This window comes from Schistocerca americana, chromosome 5, assembly GCF_021461395.2.
Source record: "Schistocerca americana isolate TAMUIC-IGC-003095 chromosome 5, iqSchAmer2.1, whole genome shotgun sequence".
Lineage (NCBI taxonomy): Eukaryota > Metazoa > Arthropoda > Insecta > Orthoptera > Acrididae > Schistocerca > Schistocerca americana.
The window spans coordinates 463,530,499-463,546,877 of NC_060123.1; the positions used below are offsets into that span (position 1 = coordinate 463,530,499).

The 16,379-nt window shown below is 40.4% G+C and overlaps 1 protein-coding gene across 1 annotated transcript in view; it reads left to right on the forward strand.

The window, feature by feature from the left end:
• The window catches only part of LOC124616435 (cilia- and flagella-associated protein 91-like), a 295,797-nt gene that overhangs the window by 184,183 nt on the left and 95,235 nt on the right, over positions 1-16,379 (forward strand). The window contains exon 11 of the mRNA XM_047144742.1: positions 8,241-8,384. Within this exon, the coding sequence (XP_047000698.1) occupies positions 8,241-8,384 (144 nt within the window). The remainder of the gene's footprint in view (positions 1-8,240; positions 8,385-16,379) is intronic.

The window sequence follows — 16,379 nt, forward strand, 5'->3', positions numbered from 1 at the left end:
AAATGTTTCAAATCTTTCACTAAACCACTGCTATGGATTCTGTGAAAGATCATTTATGTCACAATAAACTGTAGAAATAAGATAATCAGTTGTTGTCATAAAGCTACCAAGTTTGTCCTCAACAGATATGTAGAGTCTTGCTCATAATGTGTTACAAAGCCTTAAGGTTATCTGATAGCTGAAATGTACAACAAATTTACTTTTGAGATCACCTCACCACATTCAGTATTGCTTTGTACAGGTGTATGTACTTTGTAATCTTTGGTCATAGTTGATGACTTAATTGTGACAGAAAAAGACTGGGAATATTTTTCCCTAAAATCATATGGAAGAAACAATTTGTCTAATTGTTTAAATGTCCTGCTATCATAGTTAAAACAGGTTGCAAGAAAGAAAATGAAACCACTCATTTTCACAGCATAACACAGCATTTTCTTTCTCACAATTAATTTTAGCAGAAAACCTGCATATTGTTGTTTAAAAAATATTTAATCAGTGTCTGTCCAGATACTTATTAGAGTATTGTGTAAAAATTTGAAATAAGTTGGTCAAGTACATTTCAAGATTTTTATTAATAAATTTTCACCTTTATTCGAGGCACACCCTGAATGTTAAGTTTCCCTATTTTTTAAAAAACCAGAGACAAGATAGTTACATGAAAAACTTTATTGGTAACAGGTACAGCAATGTTTGAGCTATTTTTTGACGTAGTCACCAAAAGAATAGAGACACTTGTCATATTGTGGGATCAACTTTTGTATTCCTGTGTTGTAGAAGTCTGCTGCCTTTGACTGGAACCAGTGTGTGACAGTCATCTTCAACTCTTTGTCGTTGTGGAAATGCTGGCCAGAGGACAGGAATTTCTTAATGTGCAAGAAAAGATGGAAATTGCCAGGAACAAGATCAGGACTATATGCTGGATGATTAATCAGCTCAGAGCCAAAATTCTGCAAAACATTTGCTGTCTGCCAAGCCGTATGGGGATGAGCATTGTTATGAAGCAGCACAACACCTACAATAACCATTCAAAGCTGCTTGCTCTGAACAGCACACCGCAGTTTCCACATTGTTTCACACAAATGGTCAGCATCTGCTGTTTCATCTTTTAGCTGGAAGTTAATGAGCAGAATGTCCTTCTTGTCCTAGGATACTGTACACGTCACTTTCTGCACTGACACAGTCTGGCTGAATTTCACCTTAACCAGAGATCTACCATGACACCAACACATTGACTGCTGCTTGGTTTCTGGAGTCAAACTTGTCACTGCCATCATGATACCACTGCAGAAATGTCAGTCCTGCTCCAAAGCATTTCGTTTAGGGCTCAGGTAGCAGGTTTTTCAGCACCCACCTGGCACACAATTTCTTGAACAGCAGGTGCTTAATGACAATGTGATGCAACAAGGATCGCAATATCTGTGGAAAATGGCTGCTGAGCTCTGTAATCATGAAGCTTTGGTTCTCCAGGAAGCGCTGCCAAACCAGCTCAACCAGGTGTTCATTGATGAGGGATGTTTGCCCTTTGTGCTCTTTATCATGGACACTTATGTCGACCTTCAGTGACACAGCAACTGTTTGCTCATGATGTTCTGCCTATAGGCCTGACGGAGCTGACGATGAATTTTGATGGGCACCATGTTTTGTGTATTAAGAAATCTTATCACTGACTGATCGTTACTGATGGTGGGATAATGAACAAGAGACACTATATTGGGGCACTGCTGCTGCAATACTGGCACCAGGCAGGACCTGTCTGGGGGGCATTTGAGTGTTACGACATAGACCTGTTCCACATGTGCAATTTTCCCAGCTAAATATGTCTACTTTAAAGGAAACAACACTGGGAAACTTATTTTCTGGGTGTACCTCATACAGGGTGGTTATAATTAAAGTCAAACTTTCAAACCACTGTAGAAATAACACCACTGGTCAGAATGGCGTCAAATTGCAACAGAGGGCAGAAGAAAAATAAAAAGTTACAAAATGTAGCAATAGATGGTGCTCTAAGCATCATAATTTAAAAGTGGTTGACTACAAATGGCAAATGAATCATACAACAATGCCTGAGGTGTACATTTGACATTAACCAAACTGTACTACTCAGTGTGCGTGGATGTACAGGTGTGATAGTGTTAGTTATGTAAGCCCATCCACCACGGCAAGGTCATATCATATCGGATGGAAAAACCAGTTTTTAATTGTCCTCAGGCCAGAAACCACATAAAAATCAAGAATCAAAATCAAATCGGATTATTAATTTCCATGTGACTGGCACAAAACATGTTCAATATGCTGTCCACCATTTTCTGAAACAAGTTTAAATCGAGAAACTACATATTTCACAACCGATCGAAGTGTTTCCGGGGTCACGTTCATAATGTTTTGTGCAATGCGTGCCTTCAATTCAGCCAAGTTTTCAATCAGAATGCTGAACACATCTTTCAGATAGCCCCACATCCAGAAGTCACATGGATTAAGATCAGGTGACTGGGACGACAAGGCTGTAGGGAAATGGTGGCTGATAATTCTATCATTTTGGAAATGGAGCTTCAGCAGCTGCTTAATTGGATTTGTAGTGTACAGAGGTGCACTATCTTGCATAAAAATGATCCCATCCACACATCCATGGTGTTGGAAAGCTGGAATGATGTGGTTGTGATACACTCATAGCACTTGCCAGTGATGGTACAGGTAACAGGACCGGAAGCATATGTCTCTTTGAAAAAATATGGCCCTATGATAAATGATGCCATAAACCTGCACCACACAGTGACATTTTCAGAATGAAGTGGTACTGGTTGATTTGTGTGTGGATTTTCCTTTGCCCATATTCGACAATTCTGTGAATTGATATATCCTGTCAGATGTAAGTGGGCTTCATCTGCTCACAAAATCTTCCAAGGCCAATCATTGTCCACTTCCATGTGAGCAAGAAATTCTGAAGCAAAGGCCTCACTTGCTGGCAGGCAACAGGAAGCAACTTGTGCACATGGGTAATTTTGAATGGATAGCAAAGAAGAATGTTTCATTGGTTTTTACGCACCGTGCTCACGGGTATGTCCAATGTTCAGGCAATTCCCCTTGCACAACATGTTTGCACAATGCCACTTGTCTCCTCCTGCATTGCTGTGGCCACTGCTTCCACTGACGTTGAATCAATTCGTTTCCTCCCTCTATCAGGTTGCATACCAAAAGAACCCATCTTTTCGAATTTCTGAATCATTTTCTCCAGACACATGGTAGTCATTGGACCAATGCCTTTTTTCAATCCGTTCAGTGTCCGGAACTTCTGGAGAGTGACATGTGCACAATCATCATTCTTGTAATACAGCTTTACAAGCAGAGTGTAATCCTGCATTGAGACAGTCATGGCGAATGTTGCAGATGTGAAAGGAGGAAAAGCCATGCACCCGACATGTTAATACCAACTTAATGGGTCGAGCGCATACAGGTGTTTTCATTTATGTATTCTGACACGTACAGTGCCATCTGTTGATTAATTTTCACCCTTTTTTTCTTCTGCCAAACGTTTTCCCCCTTCTCTGATAATATTCTGTTGCAATTTGAAGTTATTCTGACCAGTGGTGTTATTTCTACAGTGTTTTGGAAGTTTAACCTTAATTATAATCATCCTGTATATTAGTATCAATTAATATTAGTAGGCCTGCTGTAATATTATATTACTTAATTTCTATTGAACTGCACTTAAATTAAACATTCATTGTTGAGTTGTCTGCATGGCCCAAATTTATCTGGTCATTACACTAGATGTATGTTGGGGAAATTGATTGTGCATTGACTAATTTTGGAATGTGAGCTTTTGGAATTTAGTAAGTAAGACTCTCCATGATGAACATAATCTCTCTTGTAATGACTCCCAGAGCAGTTAGTTGAACATTTTTGTGTTAGTATCACACTAACTAAACAAGCTCGTGACAAAGTACTGAGGTAATTCTTGAATATTTCTCATCTCCTCCATTAATTCAAATTTGTAAGGGTATGAGACTGACAAACAAAAGAATTATTGGTTGAATGAAGGTTTTATAAGCAACTTCTTTTGCGTATGAATTGCACTTCCTCAGAACCAACAAAAATGAGTATGTCATTCTACCTTCCCAGTGGCTAGATTTATGCTCCATCTTAAATCATTCCTAAACAGAAATGCCTAATTCCTTGAAGGTTGTGATAGATTCGACTGATTGATTACTGCTGTTTTAATGAAATGATATCAGTGGTGGTCACATCACGTTACCCTGAGATATACCAGATGCTACTTTCCCATTTTATGATGCCTTGCTATTAAGAATGATGTACTGAATTCTGTTTGTTGGAAGGTCTTCACTTCCACTGCATATCTGTTTATATATTCCACATGCATTTATGTTATTTATTAGACTATGCTGTGGAGCTATATAGAGGTATATCTAAAATTCAAGAAACACAGTATCAAGCTGAAATCTTCTGTCTACTGGCCTACGAATACCAAGAAGAAATGTAGCATGTTAGTTTTCACACAGTTAGTGCTTCCGAAAACCATATTGTGTCCTGTAGATGATGTGTGCAGTGTTCAGACAGTCATTATACAAGAGAACACAATGTATTCCATAATTATACATCATATTTGTGTTATTTGCAGTGTGGTTTATTCTACAATCGCTATATACAGAACACAATACAATCATGAAGGAGTAGATCAGAACTAAATTCCATGCACAGTTAATAATAAAAGCGATTTCTGTGATAGTAATAGTACAATGTAGCATAGTTGACATAGGATGAGAGTCCAAACTCAAGATTGGTCTGTGATGAGGGGAGCATCCTGTGTCACTTGGTGTCAAATTAAACACCTTTCATCCATGTAGTTTCCAACCTTATTTTATTTGGCAACCAGTTCCAGCATTTTACTATGCCATCTTGAGGCCCCTGACTGATTTGTAGGAAGATTCTACCTCAGATGTGATCAAAACAGGGGCCAGCAATACTGGTATAAGTAGATTTTTGCTATAGTGATCACTATCACTAGTGATCACATGATCTGCTGACAGATCTGTCAGCAAATGATGGTTGAAGTGATTGCTATAGCAAAAATCTCCTTATACCAATATTGCTGGCCCCTGTTTGGATCACAATCGAGGTAGAATATTCCTACACATTGGTCAGGGGCCTGAAGATGGTGTAGTAAAATGCTGAAACTCGTTGCTAAATAAAATAAGGTTGGAAACTAGATGGCTGAAAGGTACTTAATTTGATGTCCTGTATTGAACAGCTGAGTCCTGCAACCATCTCTAAAAAGATGGACATACAGAGCCATGCCACTTGATGTTATCAATCATGCTTCTGCACAGCATCTCCGACAGCATTTCTGTCACCACTGCTTCAGAATCACTGACATCATTATCTTTTGGTATAATAGTGTTGGTATCAGTGTAGTAGCTCTGTAATTATTTGCCTATTTCCTCTGAATCTTCTAATTTATTGAACAGACCTTCACCTGTTTCTGGTTACATGTCACAACCTGATTAACTGTTGCTCCATGTGCTGCCAGTTCTATTACATATTTAATGTAGAATCTAGAAGGTATCTCATCAATTCTAGAGAAACACTTAGTATTCCAGTCTTCCTTTCCTCCATTTCGTTGCTATCATGACTGATGAGCATTTTTGACAAATGGCTTTGTTTGACTGAATATTTTAAACTTCTTGTATGGTTGTCACTTTACTTGAGTCAGCTTTTGTTTGTCAGCTAGGATTCCATGTAGCTTGACTATGTCAAACAGATCTGTTTTTCTAGTAAATTTGTGATTGAACCAGGTTAGGTCTTTCCTGTCTCTCACTTTCTTCCATGGCACAAACATATGTATCATATTGATGAACTAAGTGTGACTGTGTATGATCAGATATTATGGAATGTAGATATCAGTTGATTTTTAGCTGATTTATCTGACAGTACACCGATTTACTTTACAAAATTAGAGTTGTCTGCATACTTAATACTCATGTTCCATGTGAGGAGATATCATTATTGGAGAGCCACTTGAATCAATTTTTGTCATTTAGAACAATTATTTATCACTGTATACTCAAAAGAATGAAATCGTTCTCTCTGTAGCTAATACAAGAATTGGAGTACAATCTAGTGGAAACACATAAATATATCAATAATAATATACTGTCTTCACTCACAATATTTGACTTTTCTGCTGAACTATAATGCATTTCTGAGCTATGAGCATATAGCCTACTTTCAGAAAAAAATAAAAAAATGTGGGTAGTACAAAGTTCAGTTGTTTATAGCATAATTGTTTGTGTTCTATTTTATTTGTAGCTCCTTATTCACACATTAATTGCATTTCATGTGAGGTTTTTGGTACTCCTTTTGTAGAGAATGCTTTAATAATTTTAAGAAACTTTTGATTCACTTTTCCTGATTTTCTGGGCCTAGTATATACACTAGATTATTTATAGGCATTAAGTCAAAAGTGTAATTTGTTGCTTCCTCTATTTTAAAATATTCCAGTAGCCATGTACCATTAATCTTTTATACACTGAAGCGCCAAAGAAACTGGTATAGGCTTGCGTATTTAAATACAGGGATATGTAAACAGGTAGAATATGGTGCTGTGGTCGGCAACAAATAGAGGGATATGTAAACAGGTAGAATATGGCGCTGCAGTTGGCAGCACCTATATAAAACAAAAAGTGTCTGGCGCAGTTGTTTGATTGTTTACTGCTGCAGCAGTGGCAGCTTATCAACATTTAAGTGGGTTTGAATGTGGTGTTATAGTCAGCACATGAATGATGGGACACAGCATCTTCAAGGTAGCGGTGGAGGGGGGATTTTACTGTACGACCATTTCATGAGTTTACCATGACTATCAGGAATCCGGCAAAGCATCAAATGTCCAACATCACTGCAGCTGGAAAAAGATCCTGAAAAACTGGGACCAGTGACTACTGAAGAGAATTGTTCAACATGACAGAAGTGCAACCCTTCCACAAATTGCTGCAGATTTCAATGGTGGGCCATCAACAAGTGTCAGCGTGTGGACCATTCAACAAAACACTATCGATATGGGCTTTCAGAGCCAAAGTTGCATTTGCCCTTGATGCCTGCACGACACAAAGCTTTACACCTCACTTGGGCCCACCAACACCAACATTGGACTGTTGATGACTGGAAACATGTTGCCTGGTCGGAAGAGTCTCATTTCAAATTGTATCAAGCAGATGGATGTGTATGGGTATGGAGATAACCTCACAAATCCATGGACCCTGCATGTCAACAGGGGCTGTTCAATCTGGTGGAGGCTCTGTAATGGTGTGGGGCAAGTGCAGCTGGAGTGATATGAGACCCCTGACACATCTAGATACGACTCTGACAGGTGACACACACATAAGCATCCTGTCTTGTCACCTGCGTCCATTCATGTCCAGTGTTCATTCTGACAGACTTGAGCAATTCCATCAGGATAATGCAACACCCCACATGTCCAGTATTGCTTCCGAGTGGTTCCAGGAACACTCTTCTGAGTTTAAATATTTTCGATGGCCACCAAACTCCCCAGACACGAACATTATTGAGCATATCTGGAATGCCGTGCAACAAGCTGCTCAGAAGAGATCTCCAACCTCTTATACTCTTACAGATTTACGGACAGCCCTGTGGGATTCATGGTGTCAGTTTCCTCCAGCACTACTTCGGACATTAGTTGAGTTATGCCATGTCATGTTATGGCACTTCTGCGTGCTCATGGGGGACCTCCGCGATATTAGGCAGGTGTACCAGTTTCTTTGGCTCTTCAGTGTATTTCTTAGATTTTCAATGTTATTGTTTGTATGGAACTGAAAAATCTTAATACATTCCATCCAATCGTGCTGTAGTTTTGGAATAAATGGAAAAGGATGTGCTTTAAAACAGTGATCCACATTCAAAGCCATTTGTGTGGCAGGAAAGTGAGTTGCAAGTCACTTTTCAGGAAATTTACACAAATTTAGGTGAACTCATCATGCACTCCTGCCTCAAATACAAAACAATACACAAGACACAATTCACACAAGAAAATATTTCCATTAGAAAAGGCATACAACTATAAATAGGCACTGTCAAAGCTCTTAATAATACACTAAAATCTTTTGAGAATAAACAGGATTTTTGTATGAATTATATGCAGAGAAAAAAGATAATTTTTTAACATTTTCTGAATCTATATTCATAAATACCTATACCATCTTTCATTACAGATGAGTGAAGGTCGTGAAAAATGTCAGGACCTGATTGAGGATTACAAACGTACAAAATCATTGGATGACTCTGACATATCAGTTATAACAGACAGACTTGAAACAAGAATGTTGCAGCGAGAACTAGCTGTTGAAAGAGATCAGGTAAAAAAATACTGTGTGTCTTTACACGAGTTTAGAACCAGATCAGCTGTGTCTGACTTGATTCGTTATTTTTGCTTGTGCATTATTGCAGAAGCCTTTGTGGTAGTCCCTTTTGTTACGTTATAGCTACTTGTATAGCAGTTCTCATAAATTTGAATTTTGTGTTTACACAAGTGTTATAATTAAGTTTGAAAAAAAGTTGAACATTATCAGTGGCTGATAGAAACACTTAAATGCACAAAAAGCTTTCCAGGCTCTCAAAACTTTAATGTTTCTGCATCATTGAGGAAAGGAAAATTAGTTGGCAGAGATTGGAGAGGAGAATCAAGTCACTCAGATCCCAGGTGGTGAGGGACTCACATGCTGTGTCGATAAGAATAAACCAAAATAAAAGAGAAGGCACCAGAGGGAGTAGGAGGTCAAAGATAAGCTCTTTCCTGTTTCAGTTCAGAAATGTTATAGGGTCTAGAGTGAAAAGTGAAAGTGGATAAAGAGAAACAGAAGTGGAAAGTACATTTAAGAATTGGAGGGAAGTGAAAAGAGAGATGGGTGGAAAAACCCAGAGAGTGATGGGGGGAGAGGGGGGGGTGGAAGGAAAGACAGAGAAATAATAAGTAAATGAATAAATTTTAAATTCTACCACTGGGGAAGAAAAGAAATAGAATAAAAGCAGGAGAGGAGAGTGTTAATTGAGATAACATCCTGGACAGCGATGGATTGTGAGGATATATTTGAGAGTGGAGCACCATCTCTTTAGTCAGGCAAATTAATATTTGGTTGGGGGAATCAAATGGGCAGTTGTGGTGTAGGCTTCACTCATATCTTTAGTCATGCTATAGAGCTCAACTGTAATATAATGGATGCTCCCAAAGCAGAAAATAGATTTGTCTATTTATGTTCTTGGTCATTTTGAACATATTCATTACTATATAAAGAATCTGTACAACAAATACATTCTACTTGACTAATATTCATCGAATTCCATTTTTCAGTGGATTGTATAGTCACCATGTAGAACGGATGAGTGGAAAGATGTTAAATTTTTGAACACTGTTGATCTTCAGAACTATGCAGTACAGAATACCTGTTCGCACACATGCACAATCTCCTCTCTCTCTCTCTCTCTCTCTCTCTCTCTCTTCACACACACACACACACAGACATGCGTGCGCACACACTTGGAGAGAGGGGTTGTGTCGTGACAAGTAAAGTAAGGGGATGAGCAGGGGGGAGGGAGAGTTAATGGGAAGGGTGGCTGAATTATTGGGTAGAGGTGCAGCAAGCATGCAGGATATGAATGTGGCACAGTGCTGGTACTGGCAGGCAGTATTGTGTGCAACACACAGTGAAGTACTGGAGAGGATTAGGTAGGAAGGGTGACAGGAAGCTGTGGAAGGGGGCTCAGCGTGTCCGGGAGGGGGGGGGGGGGTAGCCAGATGGCACAGACTGTGAAGTTGAGCATGTTGTTCTCAGTAGCATATTCCTCCACTGTGTCATCAAATTTGCTCTTGGTCACAGTTTGGCAGTATCATCCAGCTGATGGAACATGTGTTGGTTGATTATTATTAGCACATAGAAAGCTGTGCAAAAGTTTCAGCAGAGCTAGTATATACACTCGAAAACACAAAAAAAAGATGCACCATGAAGGAATTATCCAAGTGGGATGGAAATCATTAGATTTTATGTACACTCTTTGACATAAAACTCGACCGGCGGCCGGCCGCTTCAGAGGCTAAGTCCGCGCCGATCGCGACATGGGACAAAAAAACTGGCCAACTCGCTAATTCTCTAAGTCCGGTTATCTGCACAATCTGGCAACACTGTAGACTGCGGCACTTCCTGGAGGAAAACTTGTCCCATGATAGAGAAACCCTAGGCTGATTACGCCTGTGGTCTAGCGGTAGCCTGCGTTGTTTCTGTTCAGAATGTCAGTGGATCGAGAGCAGCTGGCATAAAATATTTTAATAGCCTCTTCTGTCTGAATGCTGAAGACGTGAATGTAATGGTAGCGCAGATTCAATCTATTTCGCTTTCTGACACACCGATATCAAAATTTTATCCAGTAACGATTTTGCGGCAGATTTCCTGCAGACGCCGTATGCGGCAAAGCTCCGGGATCCATTTGCAGCGGCCGTGGCGACTCCCCCGTTCTTTATCGAAAGCGCCTGCTACCGCTCATCGCTTTTGATGATTTAAAACGCTTTATTATTAAATGTTGCTCCACAGAAAATTTCTACAATTTCCATTCACGCTCAAAAGCAACGGAGACAGACGCCCTGATTAGTAGGCGGGTATTATATTACATTAATTGGCAAGAACTGAGTATGGCCCGAAATTAATTTTATAGACTGGGACGAAATTAAACCACCTCACTACATTCGATGAATTTATAAATGCTTCATACCTCGTTTCTTTTCCTTTCAAACTCAATTATTTGTGCAACTTTTGGTCAATGTTTGGATGTTTTCGTCAAGCCAGAGTGAGCGTCTGTGGTGTAGAGTGTATTACAGTTCTTGTTTCACTCCTTATGGTAAGTCTATGCGATAAACTGTATGAATACCTTGCAATGCATGCTCTGTAGCAGTGCAGCAACACTGCACATTTGGAGTTCCATGTATGGGTTCATGAAGTATTTATTGTTGATCGGAAGTGATAGTTAAGGTCATCAGATTTAAACCGGAAAAATTTGTCGTTTTGAAGGTTTCAGAGAACGGAAAGGAATTGCTAACGCCGGTGTTAGAAAACGTCTACAGTTAAATGCTGTTGCAAAACTTTAGAAGAAGGGAACTATATTACTCAACATGTGCACTTCATAAACAACCTTCTGACATGTTAGACCTATATGACGACCAAAGCTCAAATTTATATCGTTGACAGTTGGTTTGAATCTTTTCAGGACCTATTTTACAGTGAAGCACCTTGGCATTTGCAAAGCAGACATCCATGATATTAACTTAATTTACCAAGTCGAAATCGGACGAAGATTGATGTTTAAAGGCATTCTTCAGATTTCGCATAAGGAATTTTTACTAGCAGTTTGCAACTCCATTAATTAAAATGGAAAATAAAAGGTTGTAGTCAGCGGCTTCTACCGTAATTCGAACTGCTATGTCATATAGTACGAGCACTGCAACGCACAAGGGAACCTCTGAGCTAACGACACACTGGCGGCAAAAGGCGGATTATAGTCACTGCGATGTTGCCTGAGCCTCAAAACGCAACCTTAAACACACAAACAGAGGAGGAGGAGATTACTGTTTTAACGTCCCATCGACAACGATGTCATTAGAGACGGAGCCCAAGCTCGGATTAGGGAAGGAAATCGGCCGTGCCCTTCCTAAGGAACCATCCCGGCATTTGCCTGAAGCGATTTAGGGAAATCACTGAAAACCTAAATCAGGATGGCCGGGCACGGGATTGCACCGTCGTCCTCCCGAATGCACACACAAACAGGTGTTACTTATGTGAAGAACGCCGTTCTGGGAGTTCAAAAATTAAATATACTTTCTAATTGTGTCATCTTACAGTGGATTATATTGTACGAGTCTTCGATGTGGAAAACGAATGTCAAGTGAATTTAGCGAGGTAATGCCGGCCTACACCCGGAAGTAAATGCACTATCAGAGTGTTGACAAATACTTGCTACGACGCTGCCATTTCTCGGCTCTCTGACGAGGCAGCTCTTCAGCGAAATGCTTGCCGTGATTCTCTGATACGGTTCTTCAGAGTGGAGACGCGCCCGCACGTTTGGTTTTTATGCGGCGTTCTCCCCTGATGGTTTCTGACGTCGCCTTGTGGGCTATGTATACATTTGAGACATTCAATTATCTTTAATCCAGAATGCTACAAGTTTCAGCTTCCGGCATGGAAGAAGGCTATTGACGCCGACATTACATCATTTCAACGTAGGGAAAGCAAAACGGATCATTCAGTGTTTCTCATTCAACATAAAGCATGTGAGATAATTTTCCGTAACATTCATAATCATCTAAAAATACAAACAAAGTAAAAACACATCGGAAGCTTATTCGAATTGAATATAATGTAAGATACCAAACGCTTTGCACCTCGATGTCGAATTTGTCCATGTGCAATCTTTTGCAGCATACACATAAAATGTCATGATTACCACTAGAATGAAGAAATATGTTGGTAAGGATGGAAGCAAGAAGAGATGCAGTCAACAAATATTCGATTCATCATGGCATTCATTTCATTTGAAACGTAAGAGGAGGTAAAGCGGGAATTTACTTTCGTTAACACGAAAGATATGCCGCACATATTGATAACGAGGAAGTCTGCATCTTCATACGTTTCCTCCTTGAAATCTGTATGCTCTATTATATGCTAAGAAGCCCGATCATTGTTTCAGTAATGTTACTCTCTTGTTTGACCCCATAACGATGAACAGATTCCAAATGCATGTCTCTGCATGAAAGTAGCTGTTGGAACCCTTCCTGGGTTGTTTTTTGTGTTTTATTGCTTGGAATTCCTGAAGCAGACCACTGTGCCTTCCCCCCCTCATGGGTTAGGTCTCAAAACTAAACCGCTTTTTATCCAATCATCATCATCATCATCATTTAAGACTGATTATGCCTTTCAGCGATCAGTCTGGAGCATAGCCCCCCTTATAAAATTCCTCCATGATCCCCTATTCAGTGCTAACATTGGTGCCTCTTCTGATGTTAAACCTATTACTTCAAAATCATTCTTAACCGAATCCAGGTACCTTCTCCTTGGTCTGCCCCGACTCCTCCTACCCTCTACTGCTGAACCCATGAGTCTCTTGGGTAACCTTGCTTCTCCCATGCGTGTAACATGACCCCACCATCTAAGCCTGTTCGCCCTGACTGCTACAGCTATAGAGTTCATTCCCAGTTTTTCTTTGATTTCCTCATTGTGGACACCCTCCTGCCATTGTTCCCATCTACTAGTACCTGCAATCATCCTAGCTACTTTCATATCCGTAACCTCAACCTTATTGATAAGGTAACCTGAATCCACCCAGCTTTCGCTCCCATACAACAAAGTTGGTCGAAAGATTGAACGGTGCACAGATAACTTAGTCTTGGTACTGACTTCCTTCTTGCAGAAGAGAGTAGATCGTAGCTGAGCGCTCACTGCATTAACCTTGCTACACCTCGCTTCCAGTTCTTTCACTAAGTTGCCATCCTGTGAGAATATGCATCCTAAGTACTTGAAACCATCCACCTGTTCTAACTTTGTTCCTCCTATTTGGCACTCAATCCGTTTATATTTCTTTCCCACTGACATTACTTTCGTTTTGGAGATGCTAATCTTCATACCATAGTCCTTACATTTCTGATCTAGCTCTGAAATATTACTCTGCAAACTTTCAATCGAATCTGCCATGACAACTAAGTCATCCGCATATGCAAGACTGCTTATTTTGTGTTCACATATCTTAATCTCACCCAGCCAGTCTATTGTTTTCAACATATGATCCATAAATAATATGAACAACAGTGGAGACAGGTTGCAGCCTTGTCTTACCCCTGAAACTACTCTGAACCATGAACTCAGTTTACCGTCAACTCTAACTGCTGCCTGACTATCCATGTAAAGACCTTTAATTGCTTGCAAAAGTTTACCTCCTATTCCATAATCTCGCAGAACAGACAATAACTTCCTCCTAGGAACCCGGTCATATGCCTTTTCTAGATCTATAAAGCATAGATACAATTCCCTGTTCCACTCATAACACTTCTCCATTATTTGTCGTAAGCTAAAGATCTGGTCCTGACAACCTCTGATTTTCATCCAATTGCTCCTCAACTAATACTCGCACTTTCCTTTCAACAATACCTGAGAAGATTTTACCCACAACGCTGATTAAAGAGATACCTCTGTAGTTGTTACAATCTTTTCTGTTTCCATGTTTAAAGACTGGTGTGATTACTGCTTTTGTCCAGTCTGATGGAACCTGTCCCGACTCCCAGGCCATTTCAATTATCCTGTGTAGCCATTTAAGACCTGACATTCCACTGTACTTGATGAGTTCTGACTTAATTTCATCCACCCCAGCTGCTTTATTGCACTGCAATCTATTGACCATTTTTTCCACTTCCTCAAACGTGATCCTATTTCCATCATCATTCCTATCCCATTGTACCTCCAAATCTGAAACATTACTGATTGTCTTTTCACCTACATTGAGCAACTCTTCAAAATATTCCCTCCATCTGCCCAAGGCATCCACAGGATTCACCAGCAGTTTTCCTGACCTGTCCAAAATACTTGTCATTTCCTTCTTACCTCCCTTTCGAAGACTGCTAATTACACTCCAGAATGGTTTTCCAGCAGCCTGACCCAAAGCCTCCAACCTGTTTCCAAAGTCTTCCCAATATTTCTTCTTGGATGCTGCAATAATCTGTTTGGCTTTGTTTCTTTCTTCAACATAACTTTCTCTGTCTACCTGAGTTCTAGTATGTAGCCATTTTTTATACGCCTTCTTTTTCCTTTTACAGGCTGCCTTGACTGTGTCATTCCACCAAGCTGTTTGCCTCCTCCTACTTTTACACACTACTGTTCCAAGACATTCTTTAGCCACTTCTAGTACTGTGTCCCTGTACCTTGTCCATTCCTTTTCCAATGACTGTAATTGACTACATTCAACTAACTGGTACCTTTCTGAGATCGCTGTTATGTACTTGTGCCTGATTTCCTTATCCTGAAGTTTCTCCACTCTTATCCTCCTACGTATGGACCTGACCTCCTGCACTTTCGGCCTCGCAATCCCAATTTCACTGCAGATTAAATAATGATCAGTGTCATCAAAGAATCCCCTGAATACACGTGTGTCCCTCACAGCCTTCCTGAATTCCTGATCTGTTATTATATAGTCAATGACAGATCTGCTTCCCCTGCTTTCCCAAGTATACCGGTGAATGTTCTTATGTTTAAAAAAGGAGTTTGTGATTACTAAGGCCATACTGGCACAGAAATCCAAGAGTTGCTGCCCGTTCCTGTTGGCCTCCATATCCTCTCCAAATTTACCCATAATCTTTTCATACCCTTCTGTTCGATTTCCAATCCTGGCGTTAAAATCACCCATGAGCAGAACACTGTCCTTGTCCTTTACTCTAACAACTACATCACTGAGTGCCTCATGAAAACTATCCATCTTATCTTGATCAGTCCCTTCACAATGCGAATATACTGACACAATCCTAATTTTCTTGCTAGACACTGTCAAATCTATCCACATCAGTCGTTCGTTTACATACCTTATTGCAACTACGCTAGGTTCCATTTCTTTCCTGATGTAAAGCCCTACACCACATTGTGCTATTCCTGCTTTGACTCCTGACAAGTAGACCTTGTATTCTCCCACTTCTTCTTCTTTCTCACCCCTTACCCCAATGTCACTAACAGCTAAAACGTCCAGCCCCATCTTACTTGCAGCCTCTGGCAGCTCTACCTTCTTCCAAGAGTAGCCCCCATTGATTTTAATAGCTCCCCATCTCATTACCATTTGTTTGCCAAGTCCCTGGTTTGTCAGTTAGAGGTGGGACTCCGTCACCTCCAAAGGTCCGAGGCATTTTGCTCTGATTGTTGCCAGCATCATATTTAAAGTACCAGGGAAGCAGGTTGCTAGCCTTACTTGCCCCGAGTCCCATTGGGTTTTACCCCTAACGGCTGAGGGACTAACCGGTGGATTTGGTAGTCTTTGCCGTATGAGCACAAAGGTGACCACGACTCAGAATATGTCTGAGATGCCAGGCCTTATTCCAAAGTAACTGGTATCCCGACTGTCGGGACCACTTACTTGGCCACTCATACGTTGCCCGTGGTTCATGAACTAGGACATGACTACAGGAACCCACACCATGAACCAATGGCATAATTTATTCAGACAGCATCAGCACAAGACTATCAAACAAAGCCTTCCATTTACAGTTGCAACACTCTAACCAGCACTGACCGAAGTGTAATCCACGGTCATGGTCCGAAATTAGCAGCTGTCTGCTACTG